This window comes from Callionymus lyra, chromosome 8 (genome assembly GCF_982586985.1).
Source record: "Callionymus lyra chromosome 8, fCalLyr1.hap1.1, whole genome shotgun sequence".
NCBI classification, from domain to species: Eukaryota; Metazoa; Chordata; class Actinopteri; order Syngnathiformes; family Callionymidae; genus Callionymus; species Callionymus lyra.
In genome coordinates, this window is record NC_141825.1 from 4,877,501 (window position 1) to 4,900,000 (window position 22,500).

Here is a 22,500-nt window from a genome sequence, read left to right on the forward strand (position 1 = left end):
ACTGATAACAATCAATTCTTTCTATGACAGTGGATCAATGTAAAGATGACACTAGTGACCACAGCAGTGATTTATCATTGACTAATTTTCAAGTATTTACAGTGAATATGTGTTAACAAGTGTAGTTAAAGTAACTAAATAAACCTCCATTTATTTTAGTGTATATTTTGCATAACATTTGCCTTTATCTTAAAAGTGTCTTAATAACTTTATCTTAATCACAAAGAAATACTATTTATTTTATAATCAATAATCGTTCAGCACTAGTTCTTTAACTGTGTATCTATGATTGATTGATTATTTATTGTGGTGATACTTTTATGAGTGTGTTGTGTGATGATGTTAGTATGTGTGGCTTTGATTTCAATAATACAATTTAAACCTATGAATTAAAAAATAACATTTATTTGATTATAAAAAAACAATGAAATAAATAAAAAATATATTTTAGCTTAAATACATATGTAAAGGTCATTTATTTTATCACGTTTTATTTATTTATATTATGTTATTGTAATTATTTCATTCCAGTTTATACTGTATTTACACAACAACATGTTTTGTAGTTTTTTCAACATTGTAAATAAACCTTAAATATAATAAGGAAGATAAAAGTGAACAATATTTATGTTTTACATCAGTCAAGATGTTAATGTTACTTATTTATTTTAATAAAGTTTTTTCAAATCAAACATGTTCTTCCTGGTCTGGAGCTGCTGGACTCACCAGGATGGCCCTGAAGACGGTGGAGCTGATCCCATCCGCCACCTCGAACTCCCCCTTGTCGTTGGGTCTGGTGAAGTTGTGGTCCCGCCCGGACCCGAACATCCTTGGAACAGAACCAGAGTCAGTTTCCCACTCGCGGCACCACCGGACCCGGGTCAGCGTTACCGGCCCAGCATGGTATTGGGCTGAGCGGTGAAGACGTTGGGGTCCACCACGAATCTGGTGTTGTCCACGATGAGCGTCACCCTCTCTCCGGCCCGCGGACCCCCGCGGTGCAGCTCTTTGCCGCCCAGCTCGTACACGTAGATCATGTCGCAGGACCCCGGGACCAGCACCTTCGGGTGGTGGTGGTCTCCCCCGGCGGCGCCGAAGGAGCGAGGGAGGTGCCCCGAGACCAGGGTCCCTCCCGCGTACGAGAGGGGGACTCTGGGGGGACGGGGGCTGGAGGACCTGGACGAGGACCCCCCGTCACCTCGTTCACGGTCTGAGACACAAGTTTGACTCATTTTAAGTAAAACAATGATTACATTTAAATAAAAATTAATAAAAATAAACCTTTTAAACTTAAGTTCCAATAATTCAAAAATATATTTGAAACACAAAAATAAGAGATTTTTTGATAAATATAGATAGATAGATATTTGAAAAAGTAAAAAAAAACAGTTGTAAGAAAAAGTAAAAATCTTGTTAAACAAATCATTTGTAAAACAAAATGTAAAAAAAGGTAAAATCCTCCTCAAACAGTAAATATCACTTGTAAAGAAAAAGGAAAAATCTTTGTTAAAAATATTATAATAACTTAATAATAACTTGTTAAAAAAAGTTGTTAAAAAAAACTAAATCCCTTGTTAAATAAGTAAATCCTGTGTAAAAAAATAAATAAAAATCCTTTCTTAAAATAAATAAAAATCCCTTTGTTAAAAAAGTAAGAATAAGTTAAATAAATAATAAAAAAAAGGTCTTAAAAAATAACTTTTTGGTTAAAATGAATGAAAAATCCCTTGTTGAATAAGTAAATCCCTTGTAAAATACATTTTAAAAATATCCCTTGTAAAATTATATATAAATCCCTTGTTAGAGAAAAATTACTGAAAAATGAAATAAATAAATAAAATGTAATTGTTTAAAATAAATCACTGGTTAAAAAAGGAAAAATATCTTTTAAGAAAAGCAAAAATCACTTGTGAAAAAAGATATAGAAGTTGAAATTTCTCAATGAATCTTAAATAAATGGCAAACATGAATTGAAGTGAAAGTAATAATTGGTTCAAGGTTTAAAAAGTCACATGATCAAGAGTTAAGAAAACCTCTCACCAAACTGGCGCGTCGGGGACGTGACGTTGCGGATGCAGGGCGTCAGCTGACTCTCGCCGCGGTCATGTGACGAGTCACGTGACCTCTCGCCAGGTTGACGCTCCCAGTAGTTCTCTTGTCCGCCGGGCCCCGGACCAGCTTCACCGGCTCCGTGCAGGCTCATGGTTCTGACCCGCGGGTGCTGGAGCAACGCCGGCACTCCACGCTGACCTTGACCGCTGCTGGGAGGTCGACACACACACACACACACACACACACACATTTGATCCGTTACTTTGGTCATTTGTACCGTTTCCTCTGCGTCACTTCAGCGGCGCCTGAAAGACTCGTTTGGGTCGACAAGAATAAAAACCGCTAATGGACGCAGAGACGTCACAGGTCCTTTGGAACTACAGTATGTTGGGATGTTTGCGTGACGAACAGAGCATTCCACGAGTCACTCGAGTGCAGCCGCGCACACACACACACACGCACATACACACACACCATTAGTCGGGGAATCCATGTGAGATAATGTGTGAGAGGAGACTCGCTCAGCTGCACACACACACATTCGCACACACACTCTCACGCACACACACACACACAGATCCCATGGTGCAGTCATTTGGGTCAGAAGAACAGACACACACAGACACACACTCGAGTCACGACAATATAAAAGATGCTAAATTAACTTCTTAAATGTCTTTTTTTTTTAGAGTTTTAAGAAATATCGATAAACTTGTGTTAGCTCAGGGTCAAGATGACCCGAAGGCCCGAAACCAAATTTTAGTTTTTCTGGCCTTGCGATGTTGCAACAAAATTGTATCAACATTCAACGTTATTGGCTTTCAAATAATAGTTAATTTTTAATCATAGTTATATTACAGTTTAGAATCCAATAAGTGTGTATAGAGTAAAATATATATTTTTATTTACAATTAACATCTAAATATTCACAGTTTGTTCATAACAAGGTAACAAGGACATCCAATGAGGTCCTGGGGATGACTGAGGACGAGATGATACAGTGAGTCCAGCAGCTTTTAAAGCTAATGTTTGGACATATTTTGGTTTGAAAACAAATGAAAGCAGTTACAACTTCGTCAAGAGTCATGTGGTCTGTAAATTCTACAACACCAGAGTCAAGTACTCGACAATACTACACATATATACTTGTTACTACAGTATCACAATATATTGTTGACTCTGTACCAATATACGCATCGTCGGATTCTTGAGAATACACACTAGTTTGCTAGTTTGTGTTTGGACTCTAATATTTTAGGTGTTTTTTAAAGACATTTTCAAAATGAATGAATAAAAATTTGAACAAAATCGACAAATAATAACTAAAGGTTGTTTCTCAAAACACAAACAATCTTTAAAACACTTCAAATTTATACGTTGAGATCTAAACTTAATGAGTAAAACAAGCACCACTTATCTGGCCGAGATATTGTTGTTGTAAACTGGTACGATTGATGGTCAGAAAGTGAGTCTCAACATGACTCAATTTGTGTATTTGTTTTATTTCCTCAGAGCTGTTCTTCGCGGGACTGATCGTCCATTCAACGCAACTGTGAAAGTACTTTGAACTTTTAGCTGTTTATTGATTTCAGATTTAAAATCCTGAAGCAATTAATAATTCAACTTGATAATCAATCAATGTTTATACACAGTCCCTGAACACATCACGCTCTATAAAACGTTTAGAGGCGGGTCTGGTGGATCAGTACTGGTTTGTTCTACACAGAAACCTACACCTTGAGTAGCTACAAAAGCACCGAGACGGTGCATACTTCAGCCAAAAACTATTATTTGCTGCATTTCATTCACTTCATTCAATTTCTTGTGTCTTAACAAAACTGGGAGTCGCAGCAAAAACATCAAATCAAATCTTGTGTTTATAAATCTCTTTTTTTGGGCCATTTTTCTACCAGACTAAATAAACGTCACAGGAGTGGAAGTATGTTTGGACATTTCCAGGTTGATGTGAGGAGACGATTAAATACAAAAGTGTGTATTAAATAAAATATTACATTTTTTATTTGAAATTTACTTTCAAGTATTCTTAGGGTTTTTCATTTTATGTTGCAATTCAAGTTCGAGTCGCTGGATGGCAGTCATTACATCCTCCGCAGCTAATATAACTATGAAATCCAGCTCTGACTGAGGACGAGAGGATACAGTGACTCCAGCAGCTTTTAAAGCTGATGTTTGGACATATTTTAGTTTGAAAACAAATGAAAGCAGTTACGACTTCCTCAAGAGTCATGTGGTCTGTAAATTCTACATTAGAGTCAAGTACTCGACAATACTACACATATATCCTTGTTACTACAGTATCACTATATAGCGTTTATTTTTGTATCATATTGACAGATTCTTGTCAATACACGCTCCTAATACACAGGCGTCATGATAACAATAAAAACATTCACACGTCTCACCTGCAGAGATGCTGGTTCACAAAAACATGGCCAGAAAAATCCTTCCCAACTATGAAATAACATTATGACCAGTTGATATGAATGATTCATAAAAGCCTGTACATCTGCAACACAACTTTAACGCAAACAACTCTTTTTGGTGCAACATTTTTAGAAAAACAAAAAACAGTTTAAGTCGACGCAAAATTGCCCAAATGTTGAGGGAAAAGCTGTGAAAAATATGCCAAGTGTCCTTGAGAACGAGGGTCACGACATCAGGAGGAACTCACTGACACACACACACTCGTGTCTGTTATTTCTTGCTGAAAGCCAGATAAAGACCCGAGTCTACAGACATAAGACATCCTGATGAAACACTAATGTAAACGGTGCGGTTATAAAACCCAGGTGACGGTCCGTGAACGTCACATGTAGTCCATGCATCTAGATCTGAGACCGTCTGGGCCAGACATCATGTGTGGGGGGGAACAAAGGGGGGCATTAGAGGACACTCTCACTCGGGTCGTCTTTCCCAGAAATAAAGATTTTGAGAGCGGATGCACCGGTTTTGTGTTTCATAATCGTCTGATAACTCGACACCTGATATCATGACTCAGGTGAGGAGGTAAAGTGTCCTCCATCACGTCCTCCATCACGTCCTCCAGGTACAGCTCAGAAGGAGCCTTGGGTCCCCTGAGGTGATGATGGGGGGTGTGGGGGGGACATCTATTATGTAGGAGCTGCTGACACCAACAAACTGCATCACACAAGAAAAGAAAAAAACCTCACTTTAAACGCACCACGGAAGTCAAACCCGATTTAGTTTCCAGTTAAAAACCTTAGAAAACCGCCAGAGAAGCAGGTGATGGACGCACCGGTCGGACAGCCAGGTGAAGACAAAGCAGCAGGGGATGATCTGCGGGACCAGCGCGGAACACAAGCCTCGTCCGAACAAAGAGCGCTTCCCTCCGGCTTCAGCATCCCCGCTCATCACCTCCCAGCTCCCGCACCATCGTCCCCCGAACACCCCCGAGCGTCGCTGGAACCCCCCGAGTGCGAGCGGAACCTCTGGCGCTGGACCGGCGGAGGAGAGACTGGAAGCATGAATGGCCGAGCTCCACTGAGCCGGAGCGGTGCTGCGTTCACGTCGCCCTCGGAAATATGAAGCGTCTGAACGCGCCGTGAAGGAATTTACCGCAGCAGACGTAGTATTCATCGAAGTACACCGACAGCTCGTGTATACAGCGTTTAAGATGAATATATATGTTTTAGTACAATAATCGAACCAAGAGAATAAACAGATAATACAGGACGCACGTGTTCATAGCGGTTCACTGTGTCCGACTGAGCCTGAACGCACCATAACATAATGATCTGCGTCGACGATTCACTTGTTTCACAAAAACACAATAAATAACTATAAAAATAATCATAAATTATTGTGATGATAAAAAAAAAATGAAAAGAAACTGTCAATTCATTGCTCAAGGAACACGTAATGTCCAATTATATCATTTTTTATAAATGATAACAAGATACATTTTTAGAAGGATTACAAAAACAAATCCGGAAAATATACGGTAGTTAAATATTAATAGTTAAAATTGTTTTAAATTAATCTTAAGGTAAGCATTTGTATTATTTTGACTAAAGAAAATAAATAAAAAATGAATGAGCTAGAATTATTATCTACATTGTTTTCGGGGGTAAAGAAGTAGATGAATACAACTGAGCTCCAGTCGCTACATGAAAATGAACAAAGATTTTCGTCTATAACTCTAGAAAGAACAGATTATCCTGCAAATAATCCCAACTCTTAGTCAACATGAGGGTTAAGGAAATGAGTGAAGTTTGAATTATGGGTGATCACTTTAATATTCAAATGTTTCTAAAAACAATGTACAATTTTAGTTGAAAATCTATTAAATCAAACATGCTAAAAAAGCTAGTAGAGTTTGTTTTTTTTTTAATGGGAAACAAATTATAAAATCTCTTTAAAAAAAGGTACAACAATGTAAATGATATAAAGTTTGCTGCATTTAAAATAATGCAAAATTAAATCGATTACATTTGATAAATTAAATGTGTTAATATTGGATGAGTATGAAAACAATCTATGATAAACATGTCTGTACTTCTGTGGTGTGTGCATTAAAAAAATAAATATTTATATAGCACTAATTGTCTTGTTATACATGTTTTTACGTTAGTATTTTTAGTTTAATTTTATATTGTCATTATTTTATTATATCTTTATTTAATCTTATTATGTAAAGCATATTCTTAAATAAAGAAATATTATTAATTAGTATTAACAACCAATAATATACCAGAATATATAAAATAAAATAAATGTATACAATCAAATTAATAAAAATTAGGTTTATTATTAGATAAATCTTTTTATTATAAATGTATCTTCTTTTGACAGTTTGTATTTTAAGTAGGTGAGATGATTAAACAATAAACAGCAAGTAGGAAAGATACACTCATACTGAAGCATGAATTAAACAACAACAACAATAATTTAATTTTTAAAAACTAGCCCTTTTTTTAATAGATTACCGAATTAAATATTATTTTAAAAACCACGTCATAAACGTTAATAATATTAAGGAGCTCACCATCATAAACTGGATAATTTGATTCGTTTAAAGTTGTACAGAGACGACATAAATAAACTTTCACTTAACCTCAAAATAAACCTTTAATTCGTTGCTTCAGGTTTTAAGATTAAAATAATGTTGAGCTACTTTAGCATGTTAGCAGCTAACAACAACAACAACACTATAGCATAGATGCTAACGAGACGTCTTGTCGCGTTACCTTATCTTGTCACATCCTGAGCTGGATTCTTCTGTTTTTGAATCACAAGTTTAGTCCATAAATCCGACAGAAAATGAAAGATCGAAGCGTTTTTCTCAAGAACAACCACAGGTTGTTAGGGTTGGAAGAAGAAGATCAATCTCGCGAGATTTCACGAGGTTGAAGACGTCACGCGAAGCTTAAACGCAAATATAGTCTAATAATAATAAAACACAATAGACTAATAAACTAAAAAACATTACATATAAAAACTTTAAAAAAAAAACGTAAATCTCTTTGGTAATATAGAATTAAATAGATTATTTGCATTTACAGCTTCTAACTTTAATTATTTAATTTGCATTAATATAAGAAGTCTCAAAGATAAAAAAAAAAGATTTTCTTCTAAAAATATATTTTTAAAGAATAAACTACATCCACATTAACCTGCTATTGTGAAAAATTACAAGTTCAGTCATAGTAAGATATGGAATATTCGTATTTTGGTCATTTTTATATTTAGTTTATGGTATATTTAGTTTTTTTAGTTTATATTTAATTTGTATTTATTATTAGAAGTTAACAGACAGAGAGTGTTGATTAGAATACAGATATATATCATTTTTATTCTTAAATAGATTCAACCAACATGTAGACTATAAATAAAAACTGCGATTTGTAAAGTTTCCTCCAGAAAGACGTTGATCCTCGTTTGCTCCCGGCCCGGTCAGGTGAGTTCTCTCTCACACACATCATCCGTCACGAAGGTGAGAAGGTAGTGACCCCCTCCAGGTGACTCTTGACGCTCTGCATCAGCTCCTCTGTGACCCTGCAAGGATCCAGACTCTCCCCGGTCCTGGTCCAGCTGCCGTGGAGGCACATGAGCTGCATCCTGGTCCACTCACGCCGAGCCTCCACCAGCTGCTTCTCGCTGATGTTGTGCATCAGCTGGACTTCGCTCAGGGTTCGTTTCCTGTGAGGGAGAACCTGGAGAGTGAAGACGTACGTGAGGTGTGAGGGTCGAGGGCTTTACCTGAGGGGGTGCCCCCTGCTGAGCGTGAGCAGACAGGCGATGCACAGGGAGGTCAGGAGGAGTTTAAAGTCCATCGTCTGAAGATCTTGAAGAGAAACCTACCTTCAGTCTTATGAAGATCTCTCTGGTCTCACATTTGCCTCAGGGCCTCTTTTATTGGGTGGAAGCGATGAGGATCCGTCGTCATCAGAAGCTATGACGTCACACCCGCCAGAGGTCAGAGGTCATCCCATCCTTACATTTAATCCAACTCCACAGTTAAGGCTGAATAGTTAGAAATCCTTTCATGGTCCAATATTCCTTGCCGTGTGAACTGTGATCCAACAGACCTGACCTTTCCCTGGTCCAGACTCGCAACAATAGACCAAATGTTTGGATGGATTTATGACTCCCGATGACCACCAGCGCGTCTCCCGGGATACGCCGGCGCGCTCCCCAAGAATTAACCTTTTGTGGCAAAATTTGTCAGAGAAAAAAGAAGAAGCCCTCTGACGTCAGTGAACGCATCCTGAATCAAAAGGTGTGTCAGCGAGTGACGCTGTTGTTGTCAGTGTTTCTGCCGAGAGATTCTTTCGGAGGGTGACACATGCTGTTCGGGGGCAACACAGAAGAGAGACGCCCCCTTCAAGTGACCCTCGTGTCTCTCAGGGTCGGAAGATGACGAATCAAAAGACACATGGCAGTAGTTGAGTCTGTTTGAAACCAGTGTGAGGTCTGGCAATACAAGGGCAACGATATATGGTGATACTGTAGTATATATGTGTAGTATGGTCGAGTACTTGATGTTGTAGAATTTACAGACCACATGACTCTTGATGAAGTCGTAACTACTTTCATTTGTTTTCAAACCAAAATATGTCCAAACATCAGCTTTAAAAGATGCTGGAGTCACTGTATCCTCTTGTCCTCAGGCACTGGCAGGATCTCACAGGATTACATTGTTATTTCTTTTGATTTAACGGTTTCTCCACGGCAGGAGCAGATTGAGTAATAATTATTTTTTATCTTTAGACATTTATACACTTCAGTACACTTTTTTAATGCAAATATCATAAAACACTGCGTTCTGTTTGTGACAGAAAAGTTATTACAGTTGTCGGTTTTGAATAAATATGATGCTGGTTAAATGGCTGATCATAATATTGTCGGTTTTCATGTTTAATAAGGAATTTACAATTCGCTTTAAATAAGTACAAAAAACCCTGACATTAATAACTTTAAATCTCTCAAATAATCAAGGTTGACTCAGGTGAAGTTCGTGCTGTAGCGCCCCTTGAAGGGAAACGGCAAAATTAATATTTTATATACAAGTGTTCAACTTCAAATTGACCCATAATCCGCGTTGTAACGATTGGTTGCAAAAAGCGATTTAATTTACGCTTAAATTGGAATCAATTCACAGATAATATTTTACGATTGAACTTGAACGTTACATGAACTCAAAACGACCCACGGCGGCACGTTTGAAGTTGAATTTTGCGCCTAGATTTTAAGCTAAACTCGTTTATTACTTATTTATTTCTCGTTTTGCGGGTTAATTTACCGTATTTTTTAGCAGATTCTGACGTGGAAGACTTCACCACATTATGCAACGACCTGGTTTCGACGACAAACGGTGAGAAAAGATGAAAAAGTTGTTGAAAAGTTCATCCGTGAGCACGATGCTGCCATTTGACCTTTTTACGTGATTTAGAATTTTAACTTTGACCCGAAACTGTCAAACATTATGAGCCAGTTATGAGTCTTTTAAAATATTAAGTCACATAGAACATTTTGAAAAATAACACGAAGCCTTACGTGGATATCAGTGTTAGGTCTGTGTGAAAGGAAATATACAATATATTCTTAACAATGTTCACAAAACGATGCATTTTAAGAAAAATATAAAATAATTATTTGCTTGTTTAAATTGAATTATCTTTTTTATTTTGTTTTGTAGTGATTAATATGTAACCAAGTGTTTAAAGTGAAGCGCAACTCCCCTCTGTCACCCCGACTAGCTGGGACCCCGAATAAGGTGTTCTTTGCTCCTCAGGCTGATGGCCGCCGACGATGACGACGAGATGTTCTGGAAGTCTCTGATGCCACCAAGAAAACGGAAGAAAGTCCTAAAGAAGGCGAAGAAAAAGAAGAAGTTCAGCGACGCAAACCTGAAGAAGAAAAGTCGGAAAACGGACAAAGGGAAGAGAGAGAAGAAGAAAAAGAAGAACTTGAGTCCCACGCTACCCGGACCGAGTCACATGACCGAGGAGACGAAGACAAAAAAGAAGACGAAGAAAAAGAAGGTGGCTTTTGACCTTTCACCTTCCTACATCTTCGCGAGGCACCCGGAGGTCGTGGTGTCACCGTCAGTGAGGGAGAGAGTCGCGCCCGCAGACCCCGACTCACAGGTGGACGACATCAACAGCCAAGACCTTTTCATCACCCAGAAAACCTTCAGAGTGTCGCCCTCGGACACCTTCAGCGAGGAGGTCAAGACCCCCCCTAAGCCCAGGATTCTTCGAGACAAAGTAAGAACCAAAGAACAGGTCCAGCGGACCAGCAAGGCCACCCAGACCGAGAACTTCTTCACCTCACAGATGTCCAGGTTCCTCCACTTCCAACGGAGTCTGAGCGTCGTCACCGACGTGCAGCCGCTGGACCTGAGTCTTCCTCACAGGAGGAGGTCCGCCAAGGGTCAGTCCAGGACGTCGAGGAGGGACGCCAGGGTCGGGAAGCAGGTCGGGTCCAAGAGCGACGAGGACAGCGTCACCAGCAACGAGTCTCAGCCGGAGGCGAAGTCCGTGACGGCGTCCAGTGACGACAGCGAGTCCACCGGTCAGGTCGGGAGAGCCGACGTGTCACAGGTGAGTTGACCCCCAAGAGAGTCGCCCCATCTCACTGACAGGAGGTCAAGACCTCTGGTCCACATGTGAGTGGTCACACAGTCAAATGTGAAACTTCAACTCTCCTGACATGTAGTAAATGTTCTTCCTCTCCAAGATGCAGTAAGTTACTCATCATGACCATGTTTTCAACTCATTACTTTATAAAGTCGCTCTAAAATCTGGGCGAACGAGAGGTTACGAGAGTCCATTATGATGTACTAACTTCTGGGATTGATGACGCGCGGTGACAAACCTAGATGTTTGACCTATCACAGCAGAGTGGGAGTGGTTATGGTCAACAAGATTTCATCTCCAGAAAAACAAAGTGTTTTCAGTGGGCGGAGCTTAAGATAATTTTCTAATGTCACACACTGATGATGCAATACAGTTACACATCACAAAAACACACACACATCAACACATTAGTTGAACTTTAAACACAAAATAAAAAATACAAATATGTAGCGATCAACATATATTCATGGGACTGTATTTATCTGCCCCACAGGAGGTCAAAGATCATTTAGAAACAATTTTATTTTCTATTTATTTATATATTATTATTTATTACTATGTTTAAATATTACTTCTGTCCCGCATTTGTGTCATTTTTATTGCCCCTTTTTTTTTTAAATATATTTAGGTAACTATAAAATGTATATATTATTGAAAAAAGTGCTTTTAAATCAGATTTTCTTTTTTAGAAATGAATAATATTTTTTAGCATTTCAGAGTTTTTATTTGTATTTTGTTTTTCAAGTTGTCACATAAAATCAATCCTTTTTTTGCTTGATGTTCCCTCGCAACAACAAGAAAATTCAAATTCAAAACAAGTATAAACATTGTTAAACATTTCCAGGTTTTTCTTTTAATAAATAAGAGTTATATTTAACTTTAAATTCTGTGGATAGAATAGAGGTTATCTCATCGTATTAACTACTAAACCAGTTTTATTTTGTTTTTAGTTATGTTATTCATTTATAGTCTCTATATATGACTATAGATAGTTTTTAAAGTATTTATTGTGCCTCAAAACGATTTAAGTGATTACAAAAATAACATTTGGAAAGAAAGTTAATTTATATAAGATAAAAAAAAAAAAATTGCATGTTAAAATTAATTTTATTACTTGATTTAATACTTATTGCTCCTTTATTTTTGTATAAAAAAAGGCAGATTGCAATTAAATTAACAGAAACAAAGTTTAAAACGTAATTAATTAATAGCGACTTGTTTTGATGCGAAGTTAAATATTCCAACGTTTAATGTCAACGAACAGTGACATCACAAAGCAGGAAGTGACATCACAAAGTAGGAAGTGACACACGGGAGGGAGGAGAGACAGAAGCCGCTGACTCGCGAGTCTTGTGCTCTCAGGTCCGAGCCGTCCAGACGAGGCTCGACAAGTCCTTCTTCTTCAAGACCAAAGGCGAGACTCAGCCGCCGAGACCAGAGTCGCCCTTGATGAAGCTGAGTCAAGGCAGAGACAAGAAGAGCAGGAAGAAGATCAAAACTAAGTAGTGTTTCTGCCTCAAAGTTCTAGAGTTCGTTACTGAAGGTTCCGTTGATGGTTTGAAAGTATTTTTATGAAATAAAACTAAAAAGTTGAGGATTTTTGTGTCTTTGATCCATCGAACCATCAAAACTTACAAATATATAAAATAGAACATTCATAGAATTATTGGGTTGTTAAGTGAAAGTTTAAGCATTTAATTACTTAATAAGACTTTAATCAATCTAATTATTTTATATTGGAATTTTATTTTTAATTTGAATATTTTTTAAATGAATGATTTTCTGTTACACTTACAGTTTGACATTTTATTTCCCATAATTAAATAATAAATGTGAAATTCATTATTTCAAAGCCTTTAACATTCAATATAAAAACGCTAAAAGACCTAATAGTGCAAAAAGTTAACTATTCGAATTAGAATCAAACTCTAAATCAAAAACAATTAATTTAGAAAATTAATCGATTTTAAATGATTTAATAAAGACAAAGACAATCTTTCAATATAGAAGATGTTGAATTAAATGATTTAAAAAATATATGAAATGCTTAAAAAAAACATTCAAATATAAAACATCCTGATGCCACTGATATAGTAACTTAGTAAAATATGTATATTTATTCTGGAGTTACCGTTGATTAAATAAGCAGTTGTTTCTTAATGTAGAATATCTCCCTCTAGTGACCAGCGAGAGAAATGCATGATCTGATACTGTAAAGTAAGTAAGACATTTGTATTTATAAAGCGCTTTTCCAGACCAAAGGAAAAACATTCCACATGTCTAAAGATACTAGAGTTGTCGAGTGGTTGTGCTTTATGGCTATATCACCGATATTTAAATAAGCAATCTTAGTTTAATATTCGAAAATTTTATTCAAACATTTGACTTCACAACACCCACGGTTCACAGAGTCTCTAGTTGTGCCGGAAGAGTTTGATTCCGATCCAGCTCCAGAGGTGGAAGAAGACGTAGACCGGGATGGTGACGGGCAGCAACAGACTGTAGAAGCACACGCTGCTGCTGCTGGTGCAGCCCTGAGGGAAGTCCTGGTCCACGGCCGCCGAGTAGAAGAGTCCGAACATGGAGACCAGCGGGATCAGACCCACCATCATGGACAGGGAGAACATGCTGGAGTCAGGGGGGAGGGGGGGTCAAGGGTCTACTCCTGCGCAGGGTCCTTCTGGAGAAGTCTGGCCTCTTGCGGGATCATATTGGGGATACCGTCGATGATGGGGTACGCGATGCCGAGCTCATCGTTCACCAGCTCGTTGGTTTGGACCTCGTACCTGCAGGAATGTGAAGACACTTGAGTTACAGTAGGTTCACGATAATGTAGAGTCAGCAAATACAGAGGAGGAGCTAAAACCAAAGAAGAAGAAATCGTGACACTCGCACACTTAATATTAGGGCTGTGTATTGGCAAGAATCTGGCGAAACGAAATACGATATATAGTGACACTGTAGTAACATGGATATATGTGTAGTATTGTCGAGTACTTGACTCTAGTGTTGCAGAATTTACAGACCACATGACTCTTGATGAAGTCGTAACTGCTTTCATTTGTTTTCAAACCAAAATATGTCCAAACATCAGCTTTAAAAGCTGCTGGAGTCACTGTATCCTCTCGCCCTCAGCCATCATCGCAAGAATCTATTGTTCCTTTAGCTGTAGAGGACATAATGACTGCTGCCATCTGGTGGCAAACACAAAAATGAGCCCACCCCAGATCAATCGTCACAGTGCTGTGGATAAACTATTGCGATACTTCTATAAATATAAATTTACTTGCTCATTGTATTGTATTGTATGACAGCCCTACCGTCTGTTTTTGGTAAAAAAAAAAAAAATCAAAAATAGCTTTAAAAAAATGTGTATCGACAAAACATCGGTAGGATTTCTTGTGTTGGTTCAGGATGACAGTCAGGATTCATTATTCAACCTATTTAAGATGAATTAAATAGATCGAATAATGACTTTTATTCACATTAACTTAAAAACATTCACGATGAATATCTGGGAATTGATCTGAACGTAATCGCACAACGTTAAATAAATAAACAAAAACATATCTTCATATCATTAAAACTCTAGTTAATCGTATTATTTATATGATCTCAGTTCTTTTTTTAATCCGATTGTTTCTATTAAATCTGACCTAAATAAACATTTCAGATTCAAACCCTGACATCTTAGATTAATAACATTTTCTTCACGTTTTCGTTAAGAATATTAGTAAATAAACAGCTAGTCAAAAATAAAAATACGTAACTATTGTAACTATAGCATAATACAAAATGCAAAATAACCATACGTAACTATTGTCACTACAGTATAATACAAAATAACAATACGTAAATATTTTTACTACAGTACAATACAAAATAACAATACATAAGTATTTTATATGTCCAAACATATAATACATAAGTATTGTTACTACAGTATAATACGTCGTGTTTTCTTAAATAAACGATGAAATAAAAGAGTGTGACTCTGCGAGCAGCGGTCTGTTGTCACCTCAGCGGCTTCTTGGACAGAGGACACACCAGGAAGTCCAGCAGAGTGACGTCAAAGTCCGTCGTCACTCGGTCCCGGTCCTCGCAAAAGGTCCGGTTGGACTCCCGGACAGAACCGAACCTCAGAGGCTTCACGAACACCGAGTTTCTCAGTAAACCGCTACAAACACTGCGCAACATGACATTAGAGGCAGATGACCCGGATACGGAAGCCAGTGCGGAATTCCATTTCCGGGTTAACAGCGTCCTCTAGCGTTTCATCCGAGCATCAAAACTCGACTTTTTTTTTAAGTTATTTTTATTTTAGAACATGTAAAAATAAAAACTAAATGAATGAAAAAATAAAGCCAAATAAAAAAAAGAGAAAACATTGATGTTTGAAAAATGAGTAGGAAGAAGTAAAAAATATTGTATTTTGATATTTTTTTTAATTTTCCTTTTTAATAATGATTTAGTTCGTGAAAAATTGGTACATATTTCTATACAAATATACATAAAAATAAATAATAAGTACGCATAGCAATACGTAAAATATCCCTCTCTTTATTATCTATATTACACAATTTAACACCATATGAATAAATAACAATTATACACATTTATTATTATCATTATTATTACCATTATTATCCTTGTACACACATATTCTAATTGAATTGCGATACAACCATCAACCCTATTATTCTTCTGGATTTATCCTTCATCCTCATTCAGCTTTTACATCAAGCTTTTATATCAAGTATTACTTGTAATTAAAGCTTCAAACAATATAGAGTCTTTGAATCAAATTATATTATTTTTTATCTCTGAAAAGAATAATTAAAATACTATAGTCATATTGTTTTGGCTCACGGTGGCTTTTTCAATGCAAAACGTTTACTCATTATTCTATTCATTTTAGGAATTAAAAGGCTTAAAAACGATCAAAAAACTGCAATAAATAAATCAAGTATTATTTTTAGTTCTAGAAAGAAAATCAATGAGCTTTTTATGGAATAATTGCCATTATGAAGTAGTTTATATCCAGAAATATTCAAAGATTTAACAAGTAGGAAAGGCGCTAATAAAAAATAGCAAATATGCCAAAGATAAAAATGTAATAAAAATAATAAAAATAACAATCCAATACATTCTTGATCTAAAAATAGTTAATTTGATTGATTTCTCAAATTAAAATAAATACGTTTACATTCTAATGTATAACAATATTTTTCATTTTTCCAAAGTTAAAATTAACAAATGGAAACTTCAGATTCGAACTAGTGGAAATATTGAGATTATATTTCCGGTCAGTAGGTGGCAGCATTTCACGGCAAAACCGAGAATTGAACGTCTCAGGATTCAAATATATATATAATTTCCTCTTAGTATAACTTTTAAATATTTAAACCAAATTTAATAATTTATTCAAAGTGATTAGTCTTAATTATTAATTTATTAATTATTATACACAGTTCGCTCTTTTGATTTTCTTGTGCAAGCGAGTGTTTTTTTGAAAAAGTAGTTTTTTTTAAATCATCATAAAAGTGTTTTTATAGAGATGTATTCATATTTTTAATGCAGAAATCCTGATTTTCATATGGTGAAAATACCCAAAAGCTAAGCTCAACAAAACTGAAATAAAACAGTACAAATCTTTTCTTTTTTTTTTCAGTTTCAATATCTTCAGCGAGACTTTTATAAAAACATGTCGTCGCCGCCATCGATCACGGACGAACGACGGAGCCGCCGGCGTCTGAGCCGCCGTTATAAACGAGAAAAACTGGCTGAGAAAACACACATTCATCACTCTTGACGTGTTCAGATGCTGCTCCGGTCACGACACGTGGAGAAAGAGAAGCGAAAAGACGCAGAGTTGTGCTGCGATGTCACGACTTGGACGAAGGTATTAGCATAGGTTAGCATTAGCATAACGTTCTTGTTTCTTTTTAATTATTTTTTTTAAATCGTGTTCTTCCAAACCCGAAATATTTAAGATCATCTCAAGTCATCTTTAATTAAATGTGATTGATCAACTTTTATTAATCTAATTTTGTACTTTTCGGTTGCTAGTTAGCTTAGCTAGCATGTTAGCGTAGGCAGCTAAAGTTGACACCAATTAAATAAATCACATGAGTTCAAATACATTTTTTTTAACTACAACAATTTATTAAAACGAATAAAAAATGTTTTTTTTTGTATATTTTTTTCCACCGCATGTTCATTAGCCGTGTTAGCGAACTAGCATCGATGAAAGAACGCAGCTAACGCTAAACTTGAAAAATTATTCGTAGTATTTATAATTGAATACTTAACATGTCGATAAAAAGATTAGAATACTATCAGAGTTCTGATGATATTACTTTTATTTTGAAGTATCTTTATTAATCTGTCAATCATCGATCACTAAGACGATCTCAGTTCAGCGTTTCCATGGAAACTCTGGGCCGTAACATTACGACCCCCTACTCTCTGCCTCAAAATAAAAAAGACGAACTGAGGTTTTTTTGCATGTTTTTATTAATACCAGTCGTTGATTTATTATAAACAGCAGGTTCGAATAGTTTAGCGCCCCCTATGTCCTGTGATCTCAACAACACTTGCTACACAGTAGCCGAGACCTGATGTGATTGATTGTCAATAATCAATAACCATCGATAAACACAGACTGACAGAGAGAAGACGATAAATAAATAAATAAATACATAAATAAAACATTCAAAAATGAAACAGTTTCGATATAATTTCAACAAAATGACGCTAAAAGAAAAAACAACCGAGATATTTTGAAAGTTTTCCGCTTCCTTTGGTCGTCCGGATGGTTCCGGGGCCTCCGTCACTGAGGCAGGACGGTGAGGATGTTGCTGATGGTCCATGTTTGGGAGCTGCAGTCCTGGATCACCAGCTGGACCCGCAGGTCCGACTCCTTGTCCTCCACCAGCTCCAGGCAGCGCTGAGACTCGGAGTTCTGCAGGGATCCGGTCTAGTGCCGCAGAAGATTGACCACACGTGAACTTCAGGAAAATAACAGGCGGATCGGAATGTTGTCGGAAAGACGTCGGATGGAAAAATAAAAGGTTTTACCAGCATGAATAATATTATTATTATATATATTATATATATATATAAAAAACAACCTTATATTGATATTTGATATTTTTGATATTTTTAAAGAAAGTGCATTTAGAAAAAAATATTGTGAACTTTGTCTAAAAGTACTTAACCATGGCATGATTTCATTTAGAAAAATAAAAAATAAAAAAGTAACTTTCAAATGTTTTGTTGCAACATAAAAACAGACAAGAATCATTTACAGACAAAGAAAAAAAATCGTTTTTGATTATAATGAATTTGTCAAAAAAAAAAAAAAAAAAAAATTGTACAATTCTAAGTTCGGGGGCAGGAGTGGAGTGAGAGTATCTGGATGTTCTGTTCTATGTAAGTCTTTGTATCCTTTGTCTTTGTTGTTTTTCTTTGATCTATGTTGTTTGTCTTTATCCTTAGACTTAGATTGTGTAATTGTGTTCTTTATCTTTATTTCTCTTGTTCTTATTTTATTTTGATTTATTTTTTATAAAAAATTGCTGTATGTATTGGCTACTGGAAAAAACAATTTCCCGAAGGAGACCTCCTGAGGGATCAATAAAGTTTTACCTTACCTTACCTTACCTTATTATTGCATGAATATGATAAAGTTGATTAGATTTTGTTTTTCTTAATTCAAATGATTTGTTCTGGATCGTTTCAGAACTCCAGGATGGACCAATAGGAAAGCTGGTCACACTATGATGTAGAACATCTGAACTTTGGTGTGTGTGTGCGTGTGCGTGTGCGTGTGCGTGTGCGTGTGTGTGCGTGCGTGTGCGTGCGTGCGTGTGCGTGTGCGTGTGCGTGCGTGCGTGTGTGTGTGTGTGTGTGCGTGCGTGCGTGTGTGTGTGTGCATGTGTCGTTCTTGTCACTAGACAAAAGAAGAGAAAAATACACTTCAGTGTTGGAACCTAAAGCTGCACTTTTATCATCTGTGGCAGCTGCAGGATTAAAGTGAGGTTGTTGGATCAGAGTGAGAAATCCAACCTGCGGAAAATATCTTCGTGTCCAGAAAACTTTCAACTCACAAAGAAAAATATAAAGTTTTCGGTTTTTGGTGATGATTGTAGAAGGTTAAGCTTCTCTTGTAGGACACACACACACACACACACACACACACACACACCCCCCCACACACACACACACACACACACACACACACACACACACACCCACACACACACACACACACTCTCACATACACACTCTCAAACACGCACACATTAACACACAAACACAGACAAACACTCTCACAAACACACACACATGCACATCCACGCACACACACACATACACATATATACACACGCATACATATACACACATACACTCACTCATATATGTATATATACATATACATATCACACACATTCACCCGCACAGACACACACATACATATATATATACACACATTCACGCATATATGTCTATACACACAAGGTTCTGTTCTGGGTCCTTTATTGTTTTTGCTGTACTTGATTCCCCTTGGTAAAATCATTCAGAGATTTCCAGATGTTTCTTATCACATTTTTGCTGATGACATCCAGCTCTACTGCTCTTTTGACCCAACTGAGCCCCAAAGGCTGAACAGCTTAGTCAATTGTTTGCTAGAAATCAAACAATGGCTGAGTGAAAACACTTTACAGCTTAATGTGGACAAAACTGAAACTCTGGTGATTGCTCCTGATGATAAGATTCCAGGGTTGAGTCAGTACTTGGGTGACTTAGGTCAGTCTGTCAAACTGAGCCTGAGAAACCTGGGTGTTGTATTTGATAAAGACATGTCTCTTGTTCAACACTGCAGAAAACTGACCAGAAACTGTTTCCTTCAACTGAGAAAAATCTCTAAACTTAGGAAAATGTTGTCACAACATGATCTGGAGCTTGTAATCCATGCGTTTGTTTCTTCTCGTCTGGACTATTGTAACAGTTTGTTTTCATGTCTTAACAAGAAGGAGCTGTCTCGTCTGCAGTTGATTCAGAACTCTGCAGCGAGAATTCTGACCCGCTCAAGTAGGAGAACTCACATTTCTCCGATCCTTAAAACTCTTCACTGGCTTCCAGTTTCTTTCAGGATCAACTTTAAAATTCTGGTTCTTACTTTCAGAGCTATTCATGGTCAGGCTCCTCCTTACATCACTGATCTGATCCAGCCTTACACCCCAGCTCGGTCTCTGAGGTCTGTGGATCAGAATCTACTTATGGTTCCACGCACACGGCTCAGGACCAGAGGAGAGAAATCTTTTCAGGCTGTTGCTCCTAAGCTTTGGAACAATCTTCCTCTCTCTTTGCGCTTGATGGAGTCTACTGACTCCTTTAAGAAACATCTTAAGACGTTTCTATTTGTTCAGGCTTTTCCTTGAATTTCTCGAACTCCTGTGTTGTTCTCGGTGTTGTCTTGATCTTTGAAGTATGTACTGTTTTGAGTATTGTTTTGATTGTTAAAGCGCTTTGTGACCCTGGTCTCGAAAAGCGCTATATAAATAAATATTACTTACTTACTTACTTACATACACTCACACACATTCACACGCAGACACATACACACACAACCACACGTACTGTATATACACACACTCACACATATATACACACACTCACTGTTATATATATTTATATCCTCCTTGGTGACTTCAACATCCACATTGACAACCCATCCTGTACGTTTGCTAACGACTTCACATCACTCCTGGACTGTCTTGGCATCACACAACATGTCAACCTCCCAACCCATAACAAAGGTCACATACTGGACTTAATCTGCTGCACTGACATCACTCCCACTAACCTTGATGTCATTGATTTCCCCATTTCCAACCACAAAGCCGTACTTTTTGACATTTACACCCAACTACACAAAGCCAAGGAACAACGGACCATCTCCTTCAGGAACATCAAACATATCAACACCACAGATCTCTCCTCCCTGATCAGCTCCTACCCCAGCCCCCCCTCAGAATCCTCCCTGACTGACCTGGTGACTCACTACAACAACTGCCTCTCCTCCTCCCTCACCACCCTGGCCCCCCTGAAAACCCGCTCAGTCTCATTCACCCACACTGCTCCCTGGTTCACCCCTGAGCTCCGCCAGCTCAAAGCCACTGGCCGTCGACTGGAGCGACTCTACAAAAAGACTGGACTCACTGTACACCGCCAGATGTACTCGGACCACCTCCATCACTACAAGAACGCCCTCACCACTGCCAAATCCTCATACTACTCCAACCTCATCAACACCGGTACAGGTAACAGCAGAGTCCTTTTCTCAACAATCAGCCACTTACTTCAGCCTCCTAAAACCCTCCCTCCAGACATTTCCGCCAATCAGTGCACTGCCTTCCTGGACTTCTTCAGCTCCAAGATCAACACCATTCACCAACAACTGGCCACATCTCGCACTCCCTCTGACGACCCACCCTGGATGATCACTGGCCAACCTCCCATCAGCTCCCTCTCTGACTTCACCCCAGTAACAGAACTGACCGTCTCAGAACTCATCCGCAAGGCCAAAACCACCACCTGTCAGCTCGACCCTCTTCCCACCTCCCTTGTCAAAGCATGTCTGCCATCCATTTCCCCCATGATCACCAACATAATTAACTCCTCCCTCACTACAGGTACCGTACCCCCCTCTCTAAAAATGGCTGCCATCACACCAATCCTGAAAAAACCCAGTGCTGATCCTGCTGACCTCAACCACTACCGGCCCATCTCCAACCTCCCCTTCATTTCCAAAACCCTTGAAAGGGTGGTTCCCGCACAATTACAGTCCCACCTTGACACAAACAATCTCCACGAACCCTTCCAATCCGGCTTCCGTCCTAAACACAGCACTGAAACAGCCCTAGTCAAAATCACCAACGACCTCCTCCGTGCAGCTGACTCCGGATTGCTCACCATTCTCATCCTCCTCGACCTCAGCGCAGCATTCGACACCATCTCCCACCGTCTGCTCCTGGACCGCCTGGCTGGCATTGGGATCACTGGTGCTGCACTCTCCTGGTTCACTTCCTACCTCACCGACCGTCAACAATTTGTTCAACTAAGCCACCACAAGTCTGGGTGTTCGGGTGTTTCACTGGGTGTCCCCCAGGGGTCAGTCTTGGGTCCACTCCTGTTCACCATCTACCTCCTCCTCCTGGGCACACTCCTCCGTCACCATGGGGTCCACTTCCACTGTTACGCTGACGACACACAGGTCTACATCTCCACCAAACCCACCGTTGCCATCCCACCCACCTCC

General features: G+C 38.2%; 5 protein-coding genes across 8 annotated transcripts in view; 1 reads left to right on the forward strand and 4 right to left on the reverse strand.

The window, feature by feature from the left end:
* The window catches only part of LOC148073427 (BTB/POZ domain-containing protein 10-like), a 12,413-nt gene extending 4,998 nt beyond the window's left edge, over nt 1-7,415 (reverse strand). The window contains exons 1-4 of one of the 3 annotated variants that reach the window (XM_087798109.1): nt 7,281-7,415; nt 2,041-2,261; nt 892-1,210; nt 727-829 (exon numbers count right to left, since the gene is read on the reverse strand). In XM_087798109.1, the coding sequence (XP_087654235.1) occupies nt 727-829; nt 892-1,210; nt 2,041-2,203 (585 nt within the window). In that variant the 5' untranslated portion in view covers nt 2,204-2,261; nt 7,281-7,415. Of the gene's footprint in view, nt 1-726; nt 830-891; nt 1,211-2,040; nt 2,262-5,329; nt 5,469-7,280 lie in introns of those variants that run through there. The other 2 variants (XM_087798108.1, XM_087798107.1) reach the window with 2 other exon arrangements.
* Nucleotides 7,416-9,751: 2,336 nt separating this feature from the next.
* On the forward strand, nt 9,752-12,680 carry LOC148073428 (uncharacterized). The gene is made up of 3 exons (XM_087797699.1): nt 9,752-9,907; nt 10,328-11,138; nt 12,537-12,680. Exons 1-3 carry the CDS (start codon nt 9,879-9,881, stop codon nt 12,678-12,680), a joined length of 984 nt encoding a protein of 327 aa, XP_087653825.1. The 5' UTR covers nt 9,752-9,878.
* An 846-nt stretch (nt 12,681-13,526) lies between these two features.
* On the reverse strand, nt 13,527-13,801 carry LOC148073429 (phosphatidylinositol N-acetylglucosaminyltransferase subunit Y-like). The gene has a single exon (XM_087797158.1). The coding sequence runs from the start codon at nt 13,799-13,801 to the stop codon at nt 13,589-13,591; it is 213 nt and encodes a 70-aa protein (XP_087653284.1). The 3' UTR covers nt 13,527-13,588.
* Nucleotides 13,693-15,392, reverse strand: pyurf (PIGY upstream open reading frame). The gene is made up of 2 exons (XM_087797157.1): nt 15,193-15,392; nt 13,693-13,960 (listed from the first exon to the last, which is right to left on the reverse strand). Exons 1-2 carry the CDS (start codon nt 15,369-15,371, stop codon nt 13,834-13,836), a joined length of 306 nt encoding a protein of 101 aa, XP_087653283.1. The 5' UTR covers nt 15,372-15,392; the 3' UTR covers nt 13,693-13,833.
* Nucleotides 15,393-17,678: 2,286 nt separating this feature from the next.
* Nucleotides 17,679-22,500, reverse strand: part of LOC148073431 (polypeptide N-acetylgalactosaminyltransferase 18-like) — a 97,701-nt gene continuing 92,879 nt past the window's right edge. For both annotated transcript variants that reach the window (XM_087798106.1, XM_087798105.1), the window contains exon 11: nt 17,679-18,153. In XM_087798106.1, the coding sequence (XP_087654232.1) occupies nt 18,007-18,153 (147 nt within the window). In that variant the 3' untranslated portion in view covers nt 17,679-18,006. The remainder of the gene's footprint in view (nt 18,154-22,500) is intronic.